General features: G+C 40.7%; 2 protein-coding genes and 1 long non-coding RNA gene across 3 annotated transcripts in view; 1 reads left to right on the forward strand and 2 right to left on the reverse strand.

The window, feature by feature from the left end:
- LOC108246628 (TBC1 domain family member 12) overlaps window positions 1–16,513 on the reverse strand; it is a 35,544-nt gene extending 19,031 nt beyond the window's left edge. The window contains exons 1-2 of the mRNA XM_017434272.3: window positions 14,910–16,513; window positions 3,839–3,974 (exon numbers count right to left, since the gene is read on the reverse strand). Of these exons, the coding sequence (XP_017289761.1) occupies window positions 3,839–3,974; window positions 14,910–16,195 (1,422 nt within the window). The 5' untranslated portion in view covers window positions 16,196–16,513. The remainder of the gene's footprint in view (window positions 1–3,838; window positions 3,975–14,909) is intronic.
- A 6,213-nt stretch (window positions 16,514–22,726) lies between these two features.
- LOC112451286 lies at window positions 22,727–23,172 on the forward strand. The gene is made up of 2 exons (XR_003040080.1): window positions 22,727–23,043; window positions 23,116–23,172. It is a non-coding gene; the product is annotated as an uncharacterized LOC112451286 (long non-coding RNA).
- A 1,489-nt stretch (window positions 23,173–24,661) lies between these two features.
- On the reverse strand, window positions 24,662–26,887 carry LOC108246624. Its single transcript, XM_037973744.1, has 2 exons — window positions 26,118–26,887; window positions 24,662–25,859 (listed from the first exon to the last, which is right to left on the reverse strand). Exons 1-2 carry the CDS (start codon window positions 26,296–26,298, stop codon window positions 25,546–25,548), a joined length of 495 nt encoding a protein of 164 aa, XP_037829672.1. The 5' UTR covers window positions 26,299–26,887; the 3' UTR covers window positions 24,662–25,545.
- Window positions 26,888–27,778: the final 891 nt, after the last annotated feature.

The raw sequence follows: 27,778 nt of genomic DNA on the forward strand, positions 1-27,778 counted from the left end.
TCACTCCAGTGTGCACATTCTTGCTGCTCAAGTTTTAGTTTTCACTCCAGATGTGCAGGGATTTACCCGTTCAGACACAACAGCATTCGTGCACATTTCCTGTTCAACAAGATGCTGGACGGGGTTAATGCCATGACTCTGAACTTCAGGTTCTTTTCTGCTTTTAATTCCAGAAAAAAATTGTTGTTGTGAATTATTGTGAAGCTGAAATGGGGAAAAGCTGAACCCTAAATTGTTGCAAATAAAGTGGAACTGCTCATAATTAAACATGAAAAATGGGATTGGCAGATAAAATAACTTCTTTCTCTTTAGAAAATACACTTATATGGATATGGAGTATTTTACTTTAACAATATAATCGTAGATCAGGACCTATGGTTTTCAATCAAATCCCCCCTAGAGTGCAGAATGAGCCCACCCAAACTCTCATTTACTTCCACAGTATCTGAGCTCCGAATTTTCTCTTCAGATCTGAGAGAGAAGGATCTTCTTCAACTTATTTTTCCAAACATAAAACCCCATGGAAACATCAAATTCAACATACAGTATGACCATCAGAGCCTTTGCCACTTATGGGTAAAATGTTTTTTTGATGCAACTTAGACATTCACACGATGACAGTTTGTTTGAGGCTTACTTTCTAGTCTATAATTCTGCCTGCCTAAAGTGTTGCCCCTCTCCTTTCTGCAACCCAGAAAAGGTGGAAAATGCCATGGCAACCAGTGAGTCAGCAGAATCTGGGTCACTCGCTTTGAAATTACCCAGCAGGCTTTTCTTTTTCAAATTCCTCCATCATGACTTTAAAACAAAGCCCGTGGATACTCTTCAAAATAAAAGTCCAGCTTTGTTATATCTTAGATCATTACAAACGTAAATCCTAAATTCCTGTTGGGCTTAATAGAGGAAAGTTGATGGATGCTGGAGTTTTGGGCTGTACATGCAATAGCTCTTCAACATTTCTTCAGAATACTGTTTTAGTATTTACATCATAATTAACAACACTAAGCCTTGTGGCAGTAAATCCTTTCTGACCAGCTCATGCTACACTGCAGCACAAACTGTATTTAAGGCAATTTAAATAAATCCACCCTTTCCTTTTCTTCCTCCTCCACAGTTCTGTGTCTGACGTGTCAACCAACTTAAGCCAAACCACATCTGCTGGGCTCCTTTCCACATGAATCATCGGAGTCAAGCGAACACCAGCAGCTGTCAGCACGCTCAGCTCTCGGGCTGTCTGAGCTGCTGAACGGGAAGGTCAGAGGTCACGCCGAGGAGCCATAGCAAAGGCTGGAGGGGACTTCATGAAGACTGGACGATCATAACTCCTGATAGCTTTCTTCCACGGAGAAGGAACCTGCTGCTGGGTGCCTGTTTTGGTAAAAATCTGTGTCTGTTTTAGAAAACTGGAGGGAGAAGAGCAGCAGCTGCGTGTCATTGCTGGTTAAATCCAAACCCCAAGCAGTAAAAACTGGGATGCGTGTATGTGGAAGTTGCTTAGCGACCAACACAATCCCAGTAAATCCATTTAACACGCTCATTACTGTCACCGTGTTCATCTAAACAGATGCAAGATAACAGCATTAACGTCTGGAGAATCTGAACGGAAATCACACGTCAGACCAAACAATCAACCATCAGCAGGTTGAATTCTGAATCTCACTATGCTGCGCCAAATTGTGAACAGCATTTATGAGGGAGTTTCTGAAATGTCTGGAAACGTTCACAGGGGTTCTCAAATTTCTCATGCGAGTCACAGAGCCACTCATCAGCGTCACATGGATTTTAAAGAGTTATCGCAGGGAACTTGAACCCTTCTAAATCGTGTTTCCATAATTCTAGAGCACGAGAACTGCATTTTGGTGAATTTCTACCTGCTTTTTTTTTTTTTGAAACAGTATGGAACCATCTGTAACTTGACATCTTATGCATTGTTAGCACTTGCTATATAAAATGTGAATCTGTAATTGTTCAGCCTTGGTGCAGAGCTTCCCTTCAGCTTCATGAGACGTTTCCTCCCTTAGCTCTCCTTATGACACGTGTGTTACTGTCTGACAGTAAAACTCCTCACCTGCCACTGTCCTCAGAGCGGCTCATCACAGCCTGAGCGCCTGACACCACTCAGGACTCGCCTCCCTGCCACACCAAATAAATATTAAAAAAATGATAACAGGAGAGGCATTTTACTATGATTGATTGAGCAAAATCAGGCCTGTGATGCCCTTACATGTCCACATTATCTAACAGCTTGCATTTTGTTTGTTTTCTCCAACTCCTGCAATCGGTGCATAAATAAACATGAGTCACAGACTCTCAGTGCAGGTGTTTTGAAGCAAATGCAGGCTGAGGCGAGTAGGACGTTGGCAACAAAATAATGGGCACAGCCTAGAATACAGTTCTGCAAGTCGTGCTCACAAACATAAGCCGAGATTTCCAAACCTGGCTGGTCACAATCACTCAAACTTCAGTGAGACTGCAACTGAAAAGTCACCCAATATCTCGCAATTTCTACTCACCAACTAGTCTCCAACCAATGCAGTCAAGGGAGATACTAGTTTAAACTGATCTGACTGGCCTTTTGACTCTAAATAAAAATGTGAAAACGGATAAAAATTTGTTCAACAACTCAAATTCAGAACAAGTTGGGATGGTGGGGAAAGGCACAATAAAAAAATGCAAGAATTCATACATTTATTTTGTCTTTTATGTCACTGGGAACAGCATAAAACGAAGATATTTCCTGTTCAGTTTTCATCAAAATCATTGTCTGCATTTAAAGCCTGAAACGCATTTAAAAAAAATTGGAACATGGGCGAGTTAAGGTTACTAATAAGGCAAAAAAGATTTTTATTAGTTCAAGCAGGTGATCTTGTTTTGATCTAACCTTGGTTTGGTCCAAAATCAGCATCCATTAAGGTTTCTGAGTAGGAAACTTTGTCCAGAGAATTTCCAGTTTATCAACAAATGTGAGACCAAAAAAAATCATTAAACTGATTAAAAACAAGGCTAGGCTGGATGTGTAATAGGCTTAACTGTTACAAATCGATCAAAGTCGTAATCATAAATTAATAAAAAAAATAATATAATGGTTAATCAGCCTCTTTGTTTAAATGATTTTTAGCTGTGTTTATATACTTCAACCAACAACAGAAAGGGTCATAAGTTGCTGCAACTTTTTTTGTGGATTGAACGTTTAAGCACCAAATTATTAGTAGTCTTATAAAACAACTCTTTCTCAAAAACGACATACCTGTGTGAAAAAAACTACTACATCAGCTAATATTAAATCTCTTCACTTTAGCATGACACTGTTTGTTTAGTTTGTCATGGTTTTATCAACTGAACAATTATTGTTATTGTGCAAACGTAGACTGAGGGTAAACCATTACTGTTAATACCGCTGGTGATGAGAAGATGCTGAATCAGTTCACTAAAAACACTTTTAGACCAATCAGGTGCACTGATACATTCAGCAGCTTCTTAACTGAGCTGATAAGGTAACTCTGAAGACTATTTGACAGAACATGACTTCAAAAATGACATGACTATCTCTTTAAGTGTTGTAAAGGGAATGGAGACTTTACAAAATTAGAAAGCCTTTACTGAAAGAAGTTTTTTGGAAAGTGCTGCGGCCTGAAATGGAGCAATGGATGGATTTTAACAAATGAAATGATTTGACTGATTGTATCTGATCTGGATTCTGTGATTTGGAAGAAAAGAAACGGACTTTACAGTCGATACGTGCCTTTAAACCTGAACAATAAAATGTTCTAAACGATGTGCACGCCGCTGTTACTTAGACAGTCCTAAAGCAAATAGTCTGTGTGTTTAAAGAACCGACCTGCTGAGGGGCTGACGGGGAGGCGACCTCTTTGCTTTCATCCTCCTCTCGGGCTGCTGTCTTGCCAAACAGTCTCCATCCTGTTGCATTGTGGGATGCTGCTTTGGGCTCTTTGGATTTCCTAGAAAACAGGCTCCTGAAAGAAAAACGGAACAAAATATTGTTGTTAAAGCCTATCTGATCACTGTACTGGGTATCGAGCAGAGAGAAAACCCTCGGCGTTGTGGAGCTCATTTAATCTCTACAGAAATATAGAATCATAGAACAAAACCTTGCAGCTTAATTAATAAAACACACATAGCACATTGCCCAAACTGAGTCACAAATATTTTCCAGAAAATTTAAAACTCATGAAACACTTTAAGCAAAAACTGAAAACTAAGCCTGATAATGTCCCCTTTTGCATTTTCCACATTTCAAACTCATGACAACATAATTTTCTTTGGTTATTTTGATCAAGTTGGGAATATAATCACTATCAAAACATTTCCCGAAAAAGGAGTAAAGCTGTTGATGACTAAAGAAAAACGTACCCAAACAAAATCTTTAGTTCCTAAGAAAAATTAGGCAAGAGTTGTGGTTACAGACATAACATCATGTATCCACTGACTGTGCCGAGGCAGCACTTTTAGAAGCTACGATAGGGGAAAAAGAAAAAAGTTGTTGAATCAACAGTTTTACATTTGGTTCAGTGGAAGAGTTCTGGACAACTGAGGGGAGGTAGAAGAGGGCAGAATGAAGACGAAGAGGATTTATGAAAAAGACGTTGAAGAAAGGAGAACAAACACAAAGTAAATCAAGCTGAAAAAACACAACAGAGCTGATTTATCTACGCTCTGCAAACTCGAGATTCTTTTCACTGATCACTGGAAACAAACGCTCACCTTTCAAAACCCAACAGACTCAACATCACAGAGAAAAATCCCACTGAGATAGACATCTTGTTAGTGACTCTGTGGAGCCTTTTGTCTTTAAAGTTGTTTTAATTCAAGAGACAGAGTTTACTTCATTTAATCTGTTTAATTATAAAACACTGTTCACTAGACTACAATCATGTAAGTAGTTCATTTAGTTTTCTTAAACCTTAAAGTCACCCTTTGATGCACAGCTTTTTTGTGTCTTTTTTCCTCTTCTATTCTGAACTATTCAGAGGGAAACTTTCTGTTTCCGTCACAGTTCTCGGTCCACTACTCTCCCTGCAGCTTTAAAAATACTCAGCCAAAAATACATCACAGTGTGCAGCTCCACTGGTAATTGTGCACTCTGACCTTTGGTAGCATTAGATTGTACGACGTAGGCAAATTTACAAAATTCCCCCCACAGACAACGTGATTTTGGTAAAATGACTGAGAACAGTTGGACTTTATATGACTGAAATGCTGTTTTGATATCTAATAATTTTTATACAATTGCAGTTTAAGTTTTATGATTTTTAGAGAGTTTACCACAGAAAGTTCAAATTAAAGTGTGATATTGTAACACTAACGCAGGGTTTCCCCCAGTGTGTTATGAGCCTGGCGGGCCGCCAGGCTTTGCTGACACTGCCGCCAGGCTAAGCTCCGCTTGTTTATTATAAATATATCATTTTTTATACACTTTTTTTCCACCTGCACCCCCAAAACCACTACCTTTATCTACCTCACCGCGCGAGGGTGCGCCATCAGTGACGCAATTGCGCTGTCCCTGCCCCTGCACGAAGGTCCCGCGTGGTGTCACGTTGCATGGTCGTTTTTGTAACTTGGCGCAGGCCGCGCACGCCACGCTTCATTCAAAATGGACGATTTTGGTGCTCTAGCGGAGCTGGTTTGCCTGTATCAGCATTTATATGATCCCTCTATGAGAGATCACAAAGATAATCAAACGGTTCAAAACTCATGGAAGGAGATTACTGCTGCAGCCAATAAAAAGGAGTGTTTATAGAAATATTAGTTCTATGATGGGCGAATCACCACTAAAGCAAATAAATCAATGAAAGTCAAACTGAATGCTTTAAGTTTAAACATCCTCTCTGTATCACAGCCAGAAACACAACAGCTGTTCCTCCTAAATACGTACGGCCATATTTGATGTGACAACCATCTGCTCTTTTTCAACCGTATTTCCACTGGTTACGTACCGTATTTCACCCGTCTTTTCGGAGAAAACTGCACCGACGTAAGCACCAAGTATAAACACTTCCACCGCGCACTGTTTGTGGAGCCCTGCACGACTCTAATGAGCCCTGAGGCCGAGCCTCATTCAGCTCCCGCTGGAGTTAGCAATAAACATTATCCGGTTTAACCAAAAATGGTTAGTTGAGCTAAAATTCAGCAGGTGGCTTTACAAGACCGAATATTGTATGCATGTTTTGTGCTTAGTGAAAATATTATCCTTGTTTACCAGTAAAATCATGCTATTAAATTCAGCATTAGATATGTTTTGTTTTATGTAGTGATCCAACATGCAGCCTGTGCCACAAAAAGCTCAGTACAGTACAGCATCTCTCTGTTTTTCAGAGTTCTCTGTTGTTACTCATTGGCCTCGATATGAGATGTGTGTTGGTGCCTTGTTTGCACTTTTTCATTTATGTTAATTTAATTTATTTGTAAATGTGACATAAATTAGGATTCAAATTAGGTACAAACAATTTGTATTTATTTTAATTGTATTTTTGTTTGAAAAAGTATTTCAAAATGCCTTTTTGTAAAATTGTAGTTGAATAAATATTTGGCACAAATATCTTAAAATATCACATAATAAATAGCTATATTTTCAACTTTCCTATCAATTTTAATCTTTTTCTTTTTTACTAAATCACAGTCGGCCAGCGAACGGCCGGCATTTCTGGGGGAAACCCTGTAACGTATTCTCCCACAAACTTTATATTTCTAATACAGTTTATACATCAACACGTAGGTGTTTTTGTCTTCTTTCACTGCTATAGCTACTTCCCAACTCTCATATACTTCAATTGTATCCGAGCTCAGAATTTTCTCTTTCAAGCTGGAAGTGAAAGGTTCTTAATAATGTGCCATATCTCCGACATGAAACAGTGTAGAAACTTACAAGGTGACTTATGTGATAAACAGAAGCTTCTGCTGTTTAAGGTTCAAGATTTGTTTTGATACAAGTTGTAGTTTTCACAGTGACTGTTTGTTTGAGGCTCAGTTACTAGTTTGTGTTTATGTCTGCCTGTTTGAAGTGTTGCTGTGTGCTGCCTCTTCCCCCTCTGCTCCCCAGAAAACTTTGGAATCACCAACCAGTGACAGATTTTCAGTCTATTATATCTGTGATTATTACAAAATAAATTTGAAATTACTACTGGGCTTAAGAGAAAAAAGTTGGATGTTGGAATTTCAGGCCGCAGCTGCGTTGGCATCCTTCAACATTCCTTCAGAAATGTTCTACTTCTAGTTATTGTTTAATGTTTCCTTTTCCTTCTCTATGATGATTTACTCTCACGAATAAGTCAATATTCTCTGACCATATAAGGTGATTTAAGATCACTTTCAGTAAATTTTGTTCTAAAATCCAAAGCAGACTGAACAGAATGTTTTTCCTGTTTAAAGAAAAAAAAAACCTGGAAACCCCAGTTTACAAAACTGGAACTGAAACTACAAACAAGTGAACTGACAGTGAAGTCTGTTTTTTATACAACTGATTCAAATCATTTTAACACAAAAAAAGTGCACACCAGCAGTTTTTACCACTTCCTCTTAATTTACAAAATGGTCATTTGTATATTACGCATTGGAAAGGCCACTTTAAACGCACTGAAGTACCAACGTTTAAACTTTGTTATTGTCTCACTTGTAGTTGTGGTGCAACAAGTGAAAGAACAAACAAAAATAGAAAAGAGGAAGTTTATTCTGTTCTTACCGACTGGAATGTGTTTCTCTTCGACCTATAACAGTAACATCTATTTGATATTAAATGTTTTTGGTGTAATTGTGGTTTAACTGACAATAAAAGAGAAAACCATCCAGGGTTTCAGTCTCATCTGTGAACATAAGTATGAGGCTTTGGAAGCAGGATACAATAAATTAGCAACAGGGTAGATTTCCACTTTGTGCTGGTTACATCAAACAGGCCGCAAGTATTTAAGAGATGATTTGGTTTATGATCGAAGCCACTTAACAGAATCAATGCTTAAATATTTAAACCGCAGAAGTGACGACAGATTATTATATCCTTAAATATATAAAAATCATTCCGGTGTCCTTCAATAGAAATCAAAAGAGCAAAAAATAGTTTCTGAGAGTTAATAAAATGTTCAGGGCAAGATTTTAACTGCAGAAAGACTCATGTTTGTGTTTGCTCTGTGTGGATCATGTGATCAGCAATATTCAGCTTCCTCCTCAGGGTTCTTCTCCGTCTGCTTGGATTTTTCTGAGTCGCTGTGACATTCCAATCTGCTGCCAAGGCTGGGGTCCAAACCAACACTCGGATGGAGAAAATTCTCTCCACCTGCCAGCCAGACTGCAGATTTTCCTGTTAAAGGGTGCCAAACAACAAACATCAACTCCTTTCTACAAAGCTCAATAGTAATTTGGGAAATACGAGTACTATTCTAAGCTATGACAGAGCCAGACTCTTATTTTGAAGAACATTAAATAGCTTAATTTTGAACCTCTTCTTGTGCGCCCTTTAAATTAGTTTGGACTTCAAATATTAAATTATGCAGAGCCTTTCATACAAATCCAAACCTTAAAGTTCAAATCAGGACAAAATTGCTCAAATTCTACAGGATCTACTGGGGCAGCCATGATGGAATAATATAACAAAGAGGAAGGATGGAGGTTTTCTGGGCATGTCCTACTGGGAAGAGACCTCAGGGCAGATCCAGAACTCACTGGACGGATTATGTATCCTCTCTGGCCTGGGAACGCCTTGGGATCCCCCAGGAGGAGCTGGAGAGTGTCTCTGGGGAAAGGGATGTCTGGGTTTCTCTCCTGGACCTGTTGCCTCTGTGACCTGACCACGGATGATGTCTTTACTGTTCCAACAAAACTTATGAACCTACAAACTTAAAAAAAAAAATGAACAGAGACAGAGGCGGCTCTTTGTGGCTGTAACTGTCTCAGTTGGGTCAATAAACCAGTCTAGTCGCAGTAAGGGAAGCTAAAATCTGTACAAGGACAGAAGAGTTGAGAAGCCAGTGGGAAGAAACCCATTTTAACGCTGTAGGAGGAGGGAAGAGCTTCCTGGGAGTTCTGATCAGAGTGTCTCGTGGATGATAAAAGCTGTGTGTGAAAACAAATGTCTCGCAGCCATGTGGCAGCGATCCAACTTCTTGACTTCTTATGGAGTATGATGGAGACTTTAACCGGTGACCAAGCAGGAAGATGAAAATGCAGCAACAGCTACTACAACTGGCTTACTGCAGTTGTCTTTTCTCCCCAGTAAGAACGCTCTTTTATACAATTATACGTTTTTTAAGTGTTGTAAAACTTTGTTTATTTAATTTAAGAAACTGTTTTTATTAAATGGAAAATACATACAGGCCAAAATACAATTAAAAATTGGTGTTGTTTATCAGCCGCCCTGATTTCGAAAGACTGATATCGATATCTGCATCAGCTACAAAAAAACTCACATCGGCCGACTTCTTCTAGAAACTAAGTCTATAAAACTGTTGCTGTGTGAAAACCACAAGTTGTGCCAAAATAATTCTTGAACTATTAATGGCAAAAACCTCTGGTGGCAGTGGGTGTATTTTTTTCTTTTTATTTATTTACCTACATTGTTAATGAAAAGTTCAAGTGACCCTCTACTTTAGGGTTTGAAGAGAAAGTTCTGAGCTCAGATACAATGGAAATCAACAAGAGTTTGGGTGTGATGAGACACACTGAGTGAAAAAAAGACAAAAATGTGTACATTTTGATGTATATTCTGTATAAGAATTGTGACGATTGTGGGTATTTTTTTGTATGTTTTTTTTTCTTTTCAAAGTTGCGGGGGGAGTTCTGACTCTTAAATTATCCCTAGGTGTGAGTGAGAGTGTGAATGGTTGTTTGTCTCGTTTGTCTCTATGTGGCCCTGCGATGGACCTGCGACCTGTGCAGGGTGTCCCCCGCCTCTCGCACAGTGACTGCTGGGGATAGGCACCAGCTCCCCGCGACCCGGAATGGAGAAGCGGGTAAAGAGGGAGGGAGGGAGGGATGGATGGATGGATGGATGGATGGATGGATGGATGGATGAATGGATGAGGGAGTTCTGAAACAAACACTGTGATGGAAACTGAAGAATAACAGGTGAATATTAATAAAGCTGCTTCAGTGCTTAAGAACTGGCACCCTTAATAAAACAAGCCCTAAATAACAGTAGGTGCAGTAATAAGACACCACCACAAGAAGCCTTTCCATGCAACCTGTAATATCGTACAAAGTAGCATAATTTGAGTACTGCAGTATAATTTGAGAAAGGCTTGCGTTGGGCTGGATACCACTCTGTGCTCTGTGAGAGTGTTACAATCATTTTAAAGACAACACTCTGTAAAAAGTTGATTTCAAACTGCAGGAACGTTTGAAGAAACTTCACCTTCTATTTTCTTATTTAACTGCCACCAATTAGAGTTTACAATACCGCTTTTTAATTTATGAGTTGTTCTAACTTGTACATGTTAAAGGCACTTTCCTGACACAAAGGAAGCCATCTGTAATTTCTGCATTGAATTGAACACAAAACAGCATTACTGAAATGTATATTTAAATACTGTTCACACTGTTTAGAAAATAAGCAGAGCAATAAACAGACAGTGAAAACTGTGAAGTGATTTTTCACCAGTTTACAGTCTGCAGCTGTATGATGCACCCCTTCATGGTTTCTATCTGAAGTGAGAACAGAACCAGAAACAAAAACAGGCCATCGCAGTACCCAAATCTCTCAGAGGACGCTTAAAGCCAGTGTTGTGGTTTCAGCAGACAAACACCGAATCTGATCCCAGATCCATTTCAGGACTGAAATCTAATCAGCAGCCAGAGACAAAGACAGATAATGATGATGTGTTTCTGCAGAGATGAGCTCTGCTGTGGCTGCAAAAGCAGCCTGAACTCTCTGAACAGACACCTCAGATATCAGCTGAAGTTTTCATCTCTTCAGCCAACACATGTCTGAAAAAGCTGCATCTGTTTCCTGGTGTCAGTCTGAGAACTGAACTCAGTGCCAGAAACAACTTTACAACATCTGGGGCGGGGTTTTTTTTTTTTAGCAGAGCTGTTAAGAATTTGGACTGAGACTTTAAAGAGAAAGCTCAAAACTGAGTCTAAATAAGTTGAATCATAAAAAATAAAATGATGCTCACTCTTGCTGAGTTACGTATCAGGACAAAATGATAATAATCTTTCTTTATCACATTCTAAAAATATTCCAATCAAGTGTACAAAAACACAACAGATTCCATCATGTCATTATTTATTAAATGAAAACAAAGTCAAAATGGTACGGATGTGCGAAAAACTAAGTCCACCCTTACTGCTTGTAGGGTATTTCACAGGTTCAGTATCAGCCTGGAGCTGCTGATCAAATATATTGAATAACTGATCATAATCAGTGTGACCACCTCAATAAAAGCAGGAGTTTTGTCAATATGCTGCTTTGAAGCATACAGGTGTTTGTTAACACAATGCCAAGATGGAAAGACATCAGCAATGACCTCAGAGAAGCAACTGTTGATTATGAAGGTACCATCCAATATTCCCCCCTTAATTAAGGGTTGTGGGGGGGAAAAACTGTTCTCTCTAAAAAGAACATGGCAACAACTTTGGTTTGTAAAGTTTCATCCGAACGAACAATGTCCTTTGGACAGATGAGACAAAAATAGAGATGTTTACCCATCATGCACAGCACCATGTTTGAAGAAAACTAAACAATATATAAGCACAAACACCACATACCATCTATCAGCACAGAAGTGAAGGTGTGATGGTTTGGTCTCCTTGCAGTCATTGAGTCGACCATGAACTCCTCTGTAGACCAAAGGATTCTAGAGTCAAATGTGAGACCATCTGTCTGACAGCTGAAGCTTGGACCAAACTGGGTCAACAGAACAATGATCCCAAACACAGCAGCTAATCTACAACAGAATGGCTCAAAAGGAAAAGAAACACTGCTGAGATGGTCCACACAAACTCCAGACCTCAATCTGATTGAAATGCTGTGGTGGGACCTTCAGAGAGCTGAGCAGAAAGAAATGTCTGCAAACCTCGATGAACTGGTAGCAACATTAGAAAGAAGAGTGGGCCAAAATTAATCCATAACAATGTGAGAGACTGATAAGGTTCCTGCAAAAAACCACGACCAAAGGTTCCTACTCCTCAAGGGGGTTCTACAAGCTGCTGGGGTAGACTTAGTTATTCATGCACAGCTCTTCCATTTTGTTTTTGTTTCATCAATAATGGCTCGGTGGAATCTGTTGTGTTTTTGTACATTTCAGGTTAGATTTGAATAATTACAGAATTTTGTCAAAAACAGATAATTTTTGTTATGTCCTAATACAAAAATTGCCTTAGAACTGAAGGAGGACTTTTCTTTGCCTTGACTGTATAAGAAATGTGTATCTTCAGCTTTCAGGAACTGAGACCATGTGATTTTCTTCACGCCTGAGAGGCAGAGTCACAACGTTTCTGCTGCATCATGGTGGCTGTGTGAAGGTTAAACGGTGTGATGAATCGTTCTGGTGCCTGAATCTGCTGCAGGAACACGCAGCAGAGAGCAGATGGAGCAGTGAATGTGTGCTCGGCCCTGAGGAAAGAGGCTGTGCGGAGTCGAAGCTCACCGATCGCTGCTGTTGTCAGTTAAGAGATGCACTAAAACAAAGCTACAGGGCCCAGACTGCAGGGAGAGGAAAAACACACAGATGCCGATCTGAGTGGTCAGTTCTGACTCAATACTGACAGAAACTGATGTGAAATCTCAACTACAGTCCAACAAACATCAACACTGGATGGCAGGATGTGTTTTCAACAAATCTTTAATTCAGTGAATTTAAGCCCAGAATTTCGAACTCTGTTCACAAAAAACTTGTGAATTTCTACTTTAAACGATAGGGAATTAGGAGAATAAGGAGTTTTCTGTAGGAAATTTGGTTTTATGTTATCTGACACAACTTATAGCCATGTAAAGAAGACATACAAACACAAACAGCAAAAAAGAGGTTTAGTATATCTTATTATTTCTTTTGATATTTTTATTCCATCGGTTTTCTGGTTTTAAGAACCAGGAGAGGCAAAAAGCTGCAGCTTTGTCTCTTTGTGCCTCACAGAGAGAAAAGTTTGCACCTGAACACATCGCAAAGGTGACATTTCAATACCACACCGTGCAATTTATAAAAGAAAAATCAAAGTTTTTAGTGCAGAATGAAAGCAGGATTCTGCACGTAACTAAATAAAGTCAGAACATGAACAAGGCAGTGCTGCATAAAGAGATGCTCCAGACTTCTCTGATTGACAGATGTCCATATTACAGCAACATTTCCTCAAAACCATAAATAAAAAGTATTCAGACTTTTTGTTGTGACAAAACTGAGCTCTAGGTCGTCTTACTTCTATCAGCGATGCTTCTACAACTAAAGTGGAGTCAAAAAAAAAAAAAACACAGCAGTCTAAAATAAGTTCCCACAGCTGGAAGTGGATGTCAGAGGAAAGAAACAAGTCATAAAGACGAGAGAATAGTCTGTTAAAGCTTCATGACAGACTTGATTCAAGACAAAGACACAAGAACATGTAAAGCGCCCCAAAGCATTCGAAACATGTTGGAAACAAGGAAAGACTTCATGAATCAGGCTGCTGATCGATGATGAGGACCTTCGGCCTGACACAAAAACCGTGAATGAGTTCCTTTGTAGAGATGTGAGAATCAAACATCAGAGCAGAGCTCCACCAATCAGGACCCTGGGTCAAACAGAAACCATTCTTCACTGAAAGTCACATGACCGCCCGCTGGATGGACCCGAACGGAAACTATGCTGCAAACTGATCAAACTGAAGCTGATTAACTAGTAAGAAAAAAGCAGAAATATTCTTAAGGAACAAAATTAAAGTACAATAAATCAATAATAAAAGAAAGTAAAAATGACTTCTACAAACATAAGACTAAATTATCAGTAAGTTATGTTCCAAACAACATTTATTTTACTTTCCAATCTTACTGGACAAACCAAAACAAAGCTGCTCATCACAAGAAAAAAGTTGGCCGTGAATTTCCCCCAAATAAGATTTAATGTTCACATCCAGTTGCTGAACAAATACCAAATCCTACAGGTGGAGATATAATGTCTTTTAATGACATCCGCACTAGGCGGTGGAGGTTACAGGTCCAGAGGGAGGAGTGTGTGGAGCTGCAAGGACAAAACTCTAAACTCAAAGTTAAAGCTCAAAAAGTGTTTTATTCTAAAAGCTGCAAACTCAGCAGACAACCTCGAGGTCTGCAGCATCTCATGATCAACTCTTTGAGAATCGGCTTTTTAAAAAGTCATTCAGGAGCTGAAACAGCCGGCTTTAAGCTGCTTGAAAGCCAGCTCTTCACAAGCACAACTCAATGAAGCTGAAGGAGCTGAAAGAGCTGCTTCTTTTTGGTGAGGTGGGGCCAAATGAGCTGGGTTCCCAGAAAAGAGACGCAAGTCCCATCAGTCATTTTTAAAGCAAAAGAAAATGAAGAAATGGCAGGCCAGTTCTAACGCACTTAAAAAGTATCTCATGGTTGGATGTAATTGTAATAAGGGCCAGATCTGGCCCGTGGAGGCTTGAGTTTGACACGTGATGTATAATTTTACGTGCAGAAAATGATTTAATCCTACATGTTTAGGCTGCTGGTTAAAGCCTTGTTAATTCATAAAGTCTCACTTTTCTAAATGTTTTACATCAGGATAAATTTTACTGTAATTAGTGTGCTGACATGTCTCTTCTGGTTCTGTTTCAGAGCTGGTGACAGTGGGATGGGAGTGGTGTGTAAGTATGTTATTTTAATCAGAAACTTCTGCTTCTTATATGAGGAAGCGTTTCTCTGGTAAATAAAGCCAGGTTCTGGGGGGCGGTGTGTTCGGTTCTGTCACTTTCTGGAGTGTCGACATTATCCAAATGGGAAACACTTTTACCTGGTGAAGAAATCAGCGATGCCGAACCTCTTGGGCATCACCTTGTGGTTCGGGTTGTCTGTCTGCTCACTAAGGGGGTCCGGGGCGCTCTGCCGCCGACCTGAGTCCGAAACAGTCCACAGGTCTCCTTCATACCCCTCCTGCTCAAAGTAAAAACCGCCATCCTCATCTGGGGACAACGGGGTGGCGTCACAGCTGAGGGACACGGATATATTGGGGTTAGTCCTGAGACTCTGAGGCCTGATGGGGACATAGAGGTCCCTGACATTCTCCTCGTCCTCCTCCTCTTCCCCCGCCTCCTGGATGTTGGGCTCAGAAACCGGGCTGTCACTGTTCACATTATAGGGGCTTGATGGGCAGGGCGAGGGGGGTTTGGCACATGATCCTGGGGTGGGGGAGTCCCTGGCAGGAGGTGGAGAGTGAGGAGGCTCAGCCGCAGTCGATGCTTCCTGCTCCTGGTACTGAAGGTCCAACTTCCCGCTGGGGTCACTCTGACAATAACCCCACCCAGGCTTCTCTCCCTGCCTTGTCTCAAAGTCAGAATCCGAACCGGACCACTCACATGCGGGGTTAAAAATGTGCAAACCACCGTTGGCTACTTTCACTTCCTCACAGTCGCACAAACCTAGCTTCTGGCTCAGAATCCGGGTGGCCAGCAGCTCCATGTCCCCCTCAGGACTTCCACATTTCGGGCTGTCGACAACCCCGTTGGGCATGTTTACATGCGGGCAGGAGAGACCCACCTCAGTGCAGATCTGCTGGAGTTTCCCCGGACATGACAGCAGGCCATGGGGTACAGAAGTCCTGATGCAGCCCCCTTCCGCTGGAGCAAAACCCTCCGGGGTCTCTCCTCCTTCCTCCTCCTGTAGCATCTGTGAGGAAACCAGATCTCGGAGCACAGCTGGACAGGAAGCGAGCCCTCCTCCTCCTCCTCCCTCTCCTGCTTCCAGCTCCTCCGGACTGAGTGACTCAGAAAATCCGTTCAGGCCTCCACAAACCCCCGAAATTGCACAGCTGTCAACAAACCGCCCGGGGAGGCAGCCATCTGCAGCCACTAACATTTTCTCCAGGTCGTCACTGTTTACATTCCTCCCGGTTCTGGTCGCATAACTCCGGCTCCTCACAGCCCCCTGACCCCCGCTGACACCGGCAAGCAGCGCTAAGCTGCGGTCTTTGAGTGCGTTGTAGGGTCTGTGACCCGGTTTCACCGCCCCTCCTCCGGTTTCCTCTTCGTTGTCGTTCAAGTCGACGGAAAACGACCCTCCGTTCTCCTTCGCCGTTTCCATGACCACTCAGTCCGCCATAGGCGCGTCGGCCCCGGGCGTGAATTCCTCCTCCGGCTCCGGTGCTCCGCAGCAACAGCTTCTGTTGTTCTCGGAGGAAGGGGCTACCATTTTTAGCCGGCGGACACTTCAGCGTTTACCAGACGTGCAGCGGGTGTAACAGAATCATTGTCAGGTCCTAAATGTTCAAATCTTTTCACCGTGAAGAGAAGTGGAGCACTCCGCCGGCTGGAAGATTAATTAAATCCCTTCAGCTTGTTGCAGCAGCGGCATTCCTGCCACAGACCGACGCCATCTTGAAAATTCCCCAACAATGACGTCAATCGGCATTCGATGAAAGGCTAGCAGTGACCCCTGCGGGTCACTCTGTGTAACTGCACCTGAAACATCTTTGACCCCATAAAACAGGGGTCACCAACAACATTTGTTTAGTCAGGGACTATTACTCTTTTATCAGACTCTACGGAGGGCAGCCTTTGATATAGAAAAAAAAACAAACAATGATAATAATAAAAGAGGACAGGACTTTATTGATCTTTAGCAGGAGAAATTCACATGCCACACAGTAGCAATACAGTGTATTAATGAAACAAAATAGTTTCAAAATACAGTAATCTGTATATACAATGTATCAATCTTTACACATTTATAAATATATAAACATTCACATGTGCATGTGCAAATAGGTGGGGAGATGATTTATTAATAATGATAATAACAAATTATGACATTGTACATAATTAAAGATTTAGGCCTAATTAGCCTGTTTAGTAGTTTAGCATGCTACTTTTAATATAATCTATTTTTACATTTGATTTACTCTATTTATGTTTAACAAATTAACTTCTTGCAAAATAATAGTCAATTCATAGAAAAAAATGACAAGCTGTAATTTTAGGGTGTATTCACACCAGGAAAGTCCTTTGGTCCGCTTGTTTGGTCCGTACCAAAAGTGGACTTTATTTTTTTCGTTTGGTGCGGTTTGCATACACATTGTGCTTTTTTGTAACGCACTATAATTTATAAACAAAGCCACGTGGGTGACGGTCATTGCTCCCATTGGACAGAAAGACGGGGGCAGCGGTTGGAGCACAGACCCAGAAATGTCGAGGAGGCACAGTGTCTCTTCCAATGTCTCTTCGTTGTTCCAGGTCTGTCCACGACTCATTGTTTTTAGCTTACATGTCAATGACTTATATGGAGTATAAAGTATATACATATAAGTCATTGGTACATGTGTTAGCATTAGCAGCAATAATGCTATTTGTCCCATGATGCTTAGCAACGATGGCCCGTGAAGTCCAAAAAGGCGCATGCTTTACGTAGTTAGTTTGGTTCAAGTCCAGTCTGTATTCACACCAGAAGCGAACCGCACCAGAGTTCGTTTGAAAGCGGACCGAGACCACCTCAAAAAGCGGGTCTCGGTCCAGTTGTTTGATCCGCACCGGAGTTCGCATGACTGTATTCACACCTGCACAAAAAGTCCGGACCAACGCTGGAAACGAACTCTGCTTCGATTAAAGCGGACCAAATGTGTCAGGTCTGAATACGACCTAAGAGACTTAGTAGCAGAATAACGTGTGTGTGTGTGTGTGTGTGTGTGTGTGTGTGTGTGTGTGTGTGTGTGTGTGTGTGTGTGTGTGTGTGTGTGTGTGTGTGTGTGTGTAAAAGAACAGAGACTAAAAGCTTAGGCCTGTTACTCTACATCTCTACATCACAAAGATTTTTGATATTTCAACTTCAATCTGAACTCAAAATACGAAACCTTTGATAAACAATATTCCACACATGGCCACTATCACTTTGTGGCTTAGAAACCAGAACAACAATGCAGGAGTTTTTACTGTTTTTTTAAATTTGTATTTATCTGTTTGTACATATGAACTATTTTGCCTGTTTCTTCTGTTTCAGTGTATTTTTAGTTCTTAAACAGTTTCTCAGGATGCCTAGACTGTAGGAGGGAAAGGATTTTGTTCAATGACTGGGTAAGGCTTGGTTGCAGGAGATGAATCTTGACTTCCCTTTCTTTTGCAGGTTTGCCGAGGAGGCAGAGTCCAAGAGTCCGCAAGTATGGACTGCTTAACATTTGGAGTCAGTCCAATTCCAGATGGCTGCCACAGCTAACTGACTTTTGCCAACACAAAAATGGCTTTAACTTACTCAAAATTACAGATAATGACGTACATTTAGTTGTAGTAGCTGAGAGTCATTCTGAACACATACTCCGAGCATTAACACATCTTGCAAAATTGTTGTTTTAGTGGCCATCTTGAAATAAAACAGTCATGAAAGGCAGTGTGACTTGCATTTTTTCAGGGAATGCTAGGTCTTTAATTATTACCTAATCGTTGAAACTCTTGACTGAACCTCTTTGAGATGAGTGAGAACAGCTTGAAGTTCCTTGGCCTTGTGCTGCTGAGCCTCATCAAGTTCCACAGCCTCCTGATCTTCACAGACATTTCTGGGTAACTGCTTTATTTTGTCTTTCAAGACCTGGTTTTCCTCAGTCAGGGAGGAATTCACTTGACTCAAAGTTTTACAGCCATCTTCAGACGCATTGAGAGCCTCCAGAGTAAGTTGAAGCTCCTGGCCTTGTCTTTGACGATCTCCATCCCATTCTTGTAAGGTCTGATGGCTCTCCATCAGCTTTTTATTGGTCTCAGAAATGTCTCTCTTTAAGGCCTTGTTTTGCTGCTGCAGGGTCTCATTGTCTTTTATGACTTCAGCACAGTCACTTTCAATAAGTTGCAGTTTTGCCAGAACATTTTGTAGCTTTTGGTTTGCATTTTGAGTCCCTGGTTGTGTTGTTTCATGGCCTCCTCACCTGTGAGCAAACTTTTCTGGAGCTCTTTAACCTTCTGCATTAAGGAGATGTTATCCGTCTCGAGGTCATTTATTGTGACTTTCAGCTCCTGGTTGTGCAGACAGAGTTTGTCCATGTCCTTGTATTAGAGCCATATTTTGGGGTTTGTGTTTATATTTTATTTTGGTGTAATACCTAAAAGTCACTGTGGATGACATCATGTGTGGTTAAATGAAGCCACAAGTAACTAATGCCCCTTTCATATGGGCTCTAAAGGTCCCGGCTCCACTCTACTCCACTTGCTTTGCGCGCATTTCCACCAGCATTTTTTTGAGGCCGGTCCCTGCTTTTTCGGTCCCTGCTTCGGAGTAGGGCCAGCCGGGTTGGCCCTGCTTTGGTGGGTGGCGCAAGCTCCTGTTCAATCATTGGTCGTGGGTGTGACCAGATACAAGCATAAAGAGCGAACGGTAGGAATATAAACAACAGTGTTAGCTTACCCTGCATCGTTTCTGCCGTCTGTCCCCCAGCTGAAGGCGCTGTAAAGCCTGAAATCTCTGGTGGATAACAGCTGTCCTACTCAACGCAACAATCGCAGAACCCAGAGCATTTCTTCCACTGCGCCTCTCTTCCTGAAGTGTCAGGAGAATCCCCATAAGTTTAAAAAATAGGAACAACACAGGGCCAACGTTGTCCATAGCGCTTCCCACAACTGGCGCCAAGTTTCGGTAGCACAGAGAATCAACTTCCTAGCGAAGCTTTATTCTTGCAGAGAAAAGTTTTATTTTTGTTAGCAGAATCGCTTTTCGGCACAGCGTTCAACGTGACATCATGAGACTCAAAACCGTTTTGCTTTCGTGTTGTTCCTCCCATGTTTGAAGGACACACCCTTTATTATACACGAGTGTGTTCAATTAGACCGGTCACGTGATGTGACACACAATAATCCAATAATGATAAAAACAACAACAAATGAGAGCACAAAAACATTCATAATGTCAACAATTTTCCAGTCTGCATATGCTCATTCTTTTTTGTTTGTTTGTTTCTGGAGGACTCCATCTTGTTGCGGAGGCCGTTCACCATTTTTTTCAGCTCCATGTTCTCTATGTCAAGGTCCCTGCAGGTCTTTTGTCGTTTTCACATTTTGTTAAATTATAATCGCAAACTTCAAAGTATTCTCCTTTCATTTTATGTTAGGTGAAAGGAAAATGGTATATGTTTTTTTTTTGTTTTTTTGTCAAATAAAGCTCTAAAAAGTGTGACATACATTTGTATTCATCCCTCTTTACTCTGATACTAAAATCCAGAGCAACCATCTGCCTTCAAAAGTCACCTTAATAGCAAATAGTTGACCTGCGTGTAATTTAATGTCAAAATAAATCCAGCTGTTCTCTGAAGGCCTCAGAGGTTTGTTACAGAACATTAGTGATCAAACCGCATCATGAAGACCAAGTATCACACCAGACATATCAGGGACATAGTTGCTGAGAAGTCTAAAGCAGGGTTAGGTTATAAAACAAAATGAAGCTTTGAGCATGGAGAAAGGAAAATGGAAAGAACATAGCAGAATTGCAAACCCACTGAAACATGGCAGTCCACCTAAACTGACAGGGTCGAGCAAGGCAAATATTAATTTGAAAAGGAGTCAAGGAGCTTATAGTAACTCTGAAGGAGCTGCATAGATCGACAGCTCAGGTGGGACAATCTGTCCACAGGATAAATATTAGTCCTACACTCCACAAACCTGGCCTTAATGGAAGAGCGGCAAGAAGAACGTAATTGTTGAAAGATGGAGCTAAATACAGGACAGTCCTGGAAGAATACCTGTGCAGAAACCCTGTCAAAGATCAGACCTAAATCCAATCTGTGGTAAGACTTGAAAACTGCTGCTGACAGATGCTCTCTATCCAGTCTGACTGAGCTGCAGCTATTTTGCACAGAAGAATGGGCAAAATTTCAGTCTTTATATGTTCGATGTTTAATTTTTGTTTATCATTAGTATGCCATAATTCTCTTGCGCAACCCAAACTCCTCCACTAGTAGAGTGCAGCCCTCACCACAACATGCTCCTGTCCACACCATGAAGAAGTCGGTGAAAGAGTCCAGATCAGCCAGGTGGAGCAACAGCAGAATTTTTCCACTGTCCTAAGCAGCGGATCAATGATAATTACCCTGACACGAGTACAGCTATATCTTTACCGAATCAAGAATAGGGAGAGAGAGGTGAAGACAAGATGGAGGAGGGGTTAAGGACTTTGGGCCACACTTATCTCCGAGCCGATCAGTACTGTGTGAGGTATGGCTGTGACTGGCCCTGGGGCCTCACCCTAAGAGAAGCTCATTACTGGCCTCTTTCTCGGGGCTCACTGCAGCCCAGCAGTGCAACTGCCATTTGTGCGCACTAACCTCTGTGTGTTTGTAGGAACCAGGAAAATAAATATTTTGTTTGTTGCCTGGAAAGTCACACCAAAAGCCTTGAATGCAAAATTGACCTGCAACACTTCAACGTCCCCCCACTCCTCATAAGCTGGAAGGGGTCAGTTGGTCAGCCGTTGATAGGAAGGGGCGACCATTTTGAGGAGGGGGATACTTGGGTTTACCAGACATGCAGCGAGTGTAGCGGAATCCTTTTTAGTTTCTAAATGTTCAAGTCTTTTCACCATAGAGAGTGAAGGAGAACTCACAGGAGAACTTTAATCCTCACAGTACACTTGTCAGGGTTTTGATTTATTCAACCTGCTAAGAAAGAATCACACCTGAGAGGCTCGTTGTCTTTTTGTGAAGGCCTTTGCAAAGAGGAGAAATTCCACAACAGCTCCTAACGGCGTGCTGTCCAGGAAGTTCTGACTCCTTACTTGGGCTTTCTCTTTTATTAAAGGAAGAAGAAAAAAGGGGTTGATCTGAGCCAGCCAAGACCAGTCCAGTTCATAGCAAAAACACATAACACATCTCTGTTTGGGAGAGCCAGATGGTGTGGCGCCCACCGTCTGACCTTCGTGTCTCACGTAGGCAGTTTTACACATGAGCACAAAGGCTGATAATATAAAAACACTAACAACACTGGTAAATAAAAACATGCAAACTTAATTAAATGGGTCTGTTTTGTAATCTGCTTTTAGTTTTGTGTTGCTATAAAATAAGAAATGCATGCAAAATACCTTAAATTCCATGGAATAGTTTCTTAATTTTTTAAAGAGGTTGTTCAGACCTCTTGTTTAAAGTGGTTTAAACCCTTTTTTTAACTATCCCATTGTGATCTGCATATGTTTGGTAATCTGAAGACAATCTGTCCTTTATCCTTGATGTAGGACCTCTTACTGAACTGAAGAGACCCCACACAAGCAGCAGGGTGTTTAAAAAAAGTCTGCTTTGCTGCTGGCTGATTAAAGGTAATTAAACAGCTATCCTTGAGAGTACTCTCTATATATCTGGCTAAAGGTTTTATTGAATCCTCAATATGAAAGTGCAATTTGTCTGAATTTTATAAATCAAAGTGGATTATAGGACACTGTGTGACTGAGTTTGTCTTTGGTTTAATGCTTGTGTTGGGATCCGGGGTCTCTGCCTGTTTTCAGTTTCAGCAGTTGTCCACCAGAGGTCCTCCTGGAGCGTACCTGCAGGAGGGTAGAATCTCCAGCACGTGTGCAGTCGTACACCTGCAGCTCATCTGCTCTCATCAACAGAAGGATAAGAGAAGCCTGCAGCCAGCCCTTTGGTGCCTGAGTGTTTGCCCTCTGAGGTCTCTTTGAGTTTTTTTCCTTGTGTGTTTAACCTGCTCAATACTCTTGTTCTTTTCCCTAAAGGTTACCTTCACCAACATCCTGGACCTGATTCTCTGGGACTCTCCAGATGATCATCTACTAACACTCTGTGAAGGCTAAGTTTCATCCACCCACTGCTGGCTCTGTAAGGCTCCTCTTCCTCCTCTGTCCAGCCCTCAGTGTAACCTTTCCATTTTTCCAATGCATTCGTCGCTCCACTGCTCCATTCTCATGACTTCTGGGTTCAACCATTCATCTCTCACTGACGGATCTCCATCATTCTCACAGTAAGAAGCAAATATTCGAATCATTTCCCATTAATCTTCCTAAAACTTCACTGTCTCTTGTTCCTCCTCCAGTGATCCTGACCGTTCAAGGCCGTTCATTATCTTTGTAAATAAACATCTTAAAACTCTTGTCTCCTGAGAGTGTTTGCATGTGGGTCAGACAGCTTACTAAGAACCATGACAGCTTATTCTGATTGTTTTTCAACCTCTGCGGTCACCATAGGCTATAATGGTGTGTGTCAGAGGGCAACAATCTAAACAGCATTATACTGACTTTATTAAACACGAAGCTGCTGATACGTTTACAGTAAAGCTTGTTAAAAGATTAAATTCTTCATTATTTGCTCTGTGAAGTCTCTAATCATTGTATATGTGCCTTTATTTCTCTTAGATTGTATCTGTTAAGTAATAATTAAGCTCAAGAGATGACCACAAGTATACCTCAAATGGCTCCAAACTGTAAATATCACAACAAAATAGTCCAAATGTCATTTTTAGAGAAATATGAGCGGACTTGCTGATGTCCTGTTTTGCGCACTGACAGCCGTCTGTGTAGCATGGCTGTGCATACAAGACAGGTTTGACATCTGGCTGCTAAACTTTTTTGCGTTCGCAGTTGACCTCCAAATGTGAACAGGTGTTAGAGGCTGACTACGTGCGTTCAGATCACCTGCAATGGATTCGTAACAGCGAATCTGAATGGCCTCAGTGTTTTCATTCAGGTAATCCTGATCCTCGAGTGCCACCATCCTGCATGTTTTCCTTGTTTCCCTGCACCAACACACCTTATTCAGTGGTTAAAGTACCTCTTCATGTTCTGCAGAAGCCTGTTAATCACCCATCATTTTCTTTACCCGCTTCTCCGTTTCAGGTCACAAGGAGCTGGTGTCTATCTCCAGCAGTCACTGTGAGAGAGGCAGGGAGACACTGGACAGGTCGCAAGTCCATCACAGAGACACGTAGAGACAAACAACCATTCACACTCTCACTCGCACCTAGGGACAATTTAAGAGTTACCAATTAACCTAACATGGATGTTTTTGGTCTGTGAGAAGAAACCAGAGTACCCGGAGTAAACACAGGGAGAACATGTTCTCAAGGTGGTGATTTTTGTAAAAAAATAACTTGTGACACTGTAGAAATTAAACCACAAACTCTTTTTAAACATCTTATGTCTCTAAGTGCCTGCCACCATGAAGGATAAGCAATCATAGACTTGCCTGTTTCTCTCATGAACCACAAAACAAATTTCAATAAAACTTTCACGTTATCGCATTATCTCTGAAAGAAACAGAAAAATTTGTTCAGTGGTCCATGCAATATTTTGCTAACAGAGAGACAAACACACACACACTTACTTTCCTTACTATTACTTCATTTCCTGCTTTATGGCAGCGTGATAACAAGGAAAGGAAAATAAATATCAGTCCTAGTGTGACTGTCATCTTTTACCAACACTAATATCCCTGTAGGTAAATACACACTGACACCTGCTGGTCACTCTGTGTAAGTGCACCTCATTTACCCATAAACAAACAAAACCATTGCAAGAAACATCCCACACTTCACTTTTCAGTGGAAAATAACAAAAGTTAAACATCAGAACTTTGGCTTAGGATGAAATTAAGTCAAGTCAAATTTATTTATATAGCACTTTTCAGCAACAAGACAGTTCAAACATCATGAACTTTACATCATTAAAACACAAAAATACAGCCATAAAACACACACATAAAAAGCTAAACTAAAACATGAGCTAAGATAATTTTAATAAGATAAATTAGCAAAAGTAACAGAAAAAGCTAAACTAAACAAGTCATACTAAAGATAAACTTAGGAAAACCAAACTAAGATATAATAAACTGAGAATAAGCCTACATAAACTAAACTAGGATTTAAAAACCTCAGCTGAACAGATCAGAAATGATTACAGATCAACAGATCAAGATAAACTATACCTAAAAGCTAATTCCATGAAAGTCTCAGCCAACCCAGCTATGCTAATGCTGATTCATACACAGGTTAAGGTAAGACAGAGGAGGAGGGAGGAATGGAGCTACGGGGGGAGGGGGGAAGAGAAAAGTGTTCGCTTCACCGAGAGCACAAGAAAAAAGAAATTGCAGAAATATTTGGGACAAAGTATTTTTTAGTAACAAAAGTAAATGTAAACAGAAAAAATGTCTATTTTGACAAAATATAAAAGGTAAAAGGTGTTGCAGAAAATAGGAAGCATAATAAATGTTAACATTAGCTGTTAGCTCAGAGTTTTACCTTCAAATTATTGCTTCACTCTTCATCAGTCATGGAGATGATGTTCAGATACCAAAATGCCTTCATCATTCCTTTAAGTTTTGGTAGAGCAGGCATTACTCACCATCCCCTGAATATTTAAACCTAACCAGATGGAACAGTGTCGTAGAAACTGGATACATAAAGGGTGAATAAACTGTTGTGGCACTGCTGTAAAATACAATAAAAGGATTCCCATGTGCTGAAGCAAAGCTAAATATCATTAACTTCATTTTCTGTGGTCTTACACTGACAGAGCGTTTTTCGTTTTTGCCAAAGGAACCAAGAACAACAACAGAAAGTCAGGAGGGCCAAAGATCTCAGTACAATACCTAAAACTGATTTTGGCATCATTATGAATGGATTGTCCAGCGGTCCACTCTCCTTCTCACTGATCGGGTTCTTCATGTTGCAGGAGAACGTTTTGATTTGTTGTGTTTCCTCATTATTGGTGATGTTCAAGTCCTCCTGTGACTCCTTCCACTCTCCTTCTCCTTGTTTCCAGAAGTACTGAACAGGCCCAGCATCTGTAATGTTTCCAATACAGCTCAGGTTACAAGCTTGTGACAGATGGTTGCACGTCAGAGGGTTCACCACGACTTCAACCTGTGTATCACGGAAACTCTTGATCCCCTTGGCAGAATACACAACACTCTGATCTTTGTTGTTGATCTCCACAGTGTAGTCTCCTTCATCAGTCTTTCTCATGGAGCTAATGACCAACACTCCAGTGATCAAGTCCAGATCTGATCGGCCTCTGAAATCTCTAAAATATTCCAACTCACCAGCTCCTTCAATCCACTCAGCCACAATGTATCCATTAAGTTTCCAGGTGATGGTGGTGATCCTCTCAGAGAGAGGCACGGGCTTTAAAGAAAGCTCACCGCCGATTTCGAAATATTTATCCTCGGCCAAAACAGCGTTCAGCCCCGCTGCCAGGAGCAGAAAACCAGCTTGTGTCTTCATGATCGCACGTCAGTGAAATACTGACAGAGAACCACAAAATTTATACACATTCTTCCTGTTTCCTTGTTGAGTTTCATCTTTGTAAAACCGACCCTCGTGGCGTTACAGAAATCAGTCCACAAGTTTCAAAAACTTTTCAAAATAATTTTATACCTTTGTTTTTTCAATTAATTTGTCAAAATCTTTTAGCTGTATTGCATGTCGGTCCAATTTTTAGTATTTTAAGGCATCGACCAAACAACTTTATCATTTCAGTCACAGACAGGAGTTAAAATCAGTCTAAAGCTTCCTGAAGAGTCATTTACCACAAATATGTCACCTCAGCCTGCAGCTTTAAACCACAGCTGCAGATGTGAAAGAATAAAAACTAATGTTTGGTGGGAAAGTATAAAGTTTTGTGCCTCTTTTCAGGCCTCAATATTAAAACTTTAAAGCCATTTTAGAAATGTTGTTTTTAAAATAGGAGCAGACAGAAAAGGATTGGTCTAGTGTCTGTTTAGAGCATTTTTTCAGAACATTTCACTCTGCAGCGTTAAAATTCAGCTACAGGTATAAAATACTGATCTTGTCCTTTACAGTCTAACTGTGAAGGTCCGTGCAATAGTCCTTTTTTTAAATACAGTACAAATTGACAAATAAAAATCCCATATCTGTTATCTTCAATTTCATCTAAAGGTGGATCTTCAGCAGATTCAGAAGTTAAATAAGAAACCAGAAAATCCTGGCACTATAAAATAATATAGAGTTCAAATATGATCATGTTTTGGTGCCAGAAACCATTTGAGTCTTGATAGTGATACCATCAATAAATCACAATAGTTTTTTTGTTTGTTTGTTTTTAAGTATTAGGTATTGGCGCTGTAACGCTGCTATGAAAATACACCAGAAACTGGAAACTAGACGTGGAACATGCACAAAGCTTTCATGTTGAGTACAAACCATAGACTGTATATATTATATTGTACAGACTATGGTTCAAACTGTAAACACAACCAGACAAAAACAACAAAGATACAAGAGCAAGAACTGAATCCTCTTTGTGGACCGATGGCGAAGGGGAACTTCTACTCTGTGTTACATTAAACTACAAGACCATAAAAATGCAGTGCAGTTATTTTTTTTAGACTGTTTCAGCAAAATTTGTATCTGAATGCAGCAAAGTTTAAAAAGCAAACACACCCAGAATAATTATTAGTTTATTAGGACTTTTATTTTCAGACTCAAACCCACACACAGCGTTCACAAACTGCTGCAGTTTCAAACCTTTCAGGACATCAAAATTTGTAGTTTTACTCAAAAGGAAACAAAGATCCAGACTGACTAAACTCAACCTCAGGACAGCTTTACATTGGATGAAATTATCAAAATACGTAATTTTATTCTACTTTATTTATGTCAACTTCAATTTAAACAAAATATGTTTGGTCCCTTTAATCTGCAATACTCAAATGGAAAACTTCAGTTTTTTTTTTTTAAAGTG

Source organism: Kryptolebias marmoratus, linkage group LG22, assembly GCF_001649575.2.
Source record: "Kryptolebias marmoratus isolate JLee-2015 linkage group LG22, ASM164957v2, whole genome shotgun sequence".
NCBI classification, from domain to species: Eukaryota; Metazoa; Chordata; class Actinopteri; order Cyprinodontiformes; family Rivulidae; genus Kryptolebias; species Kryptolebias marmoratus.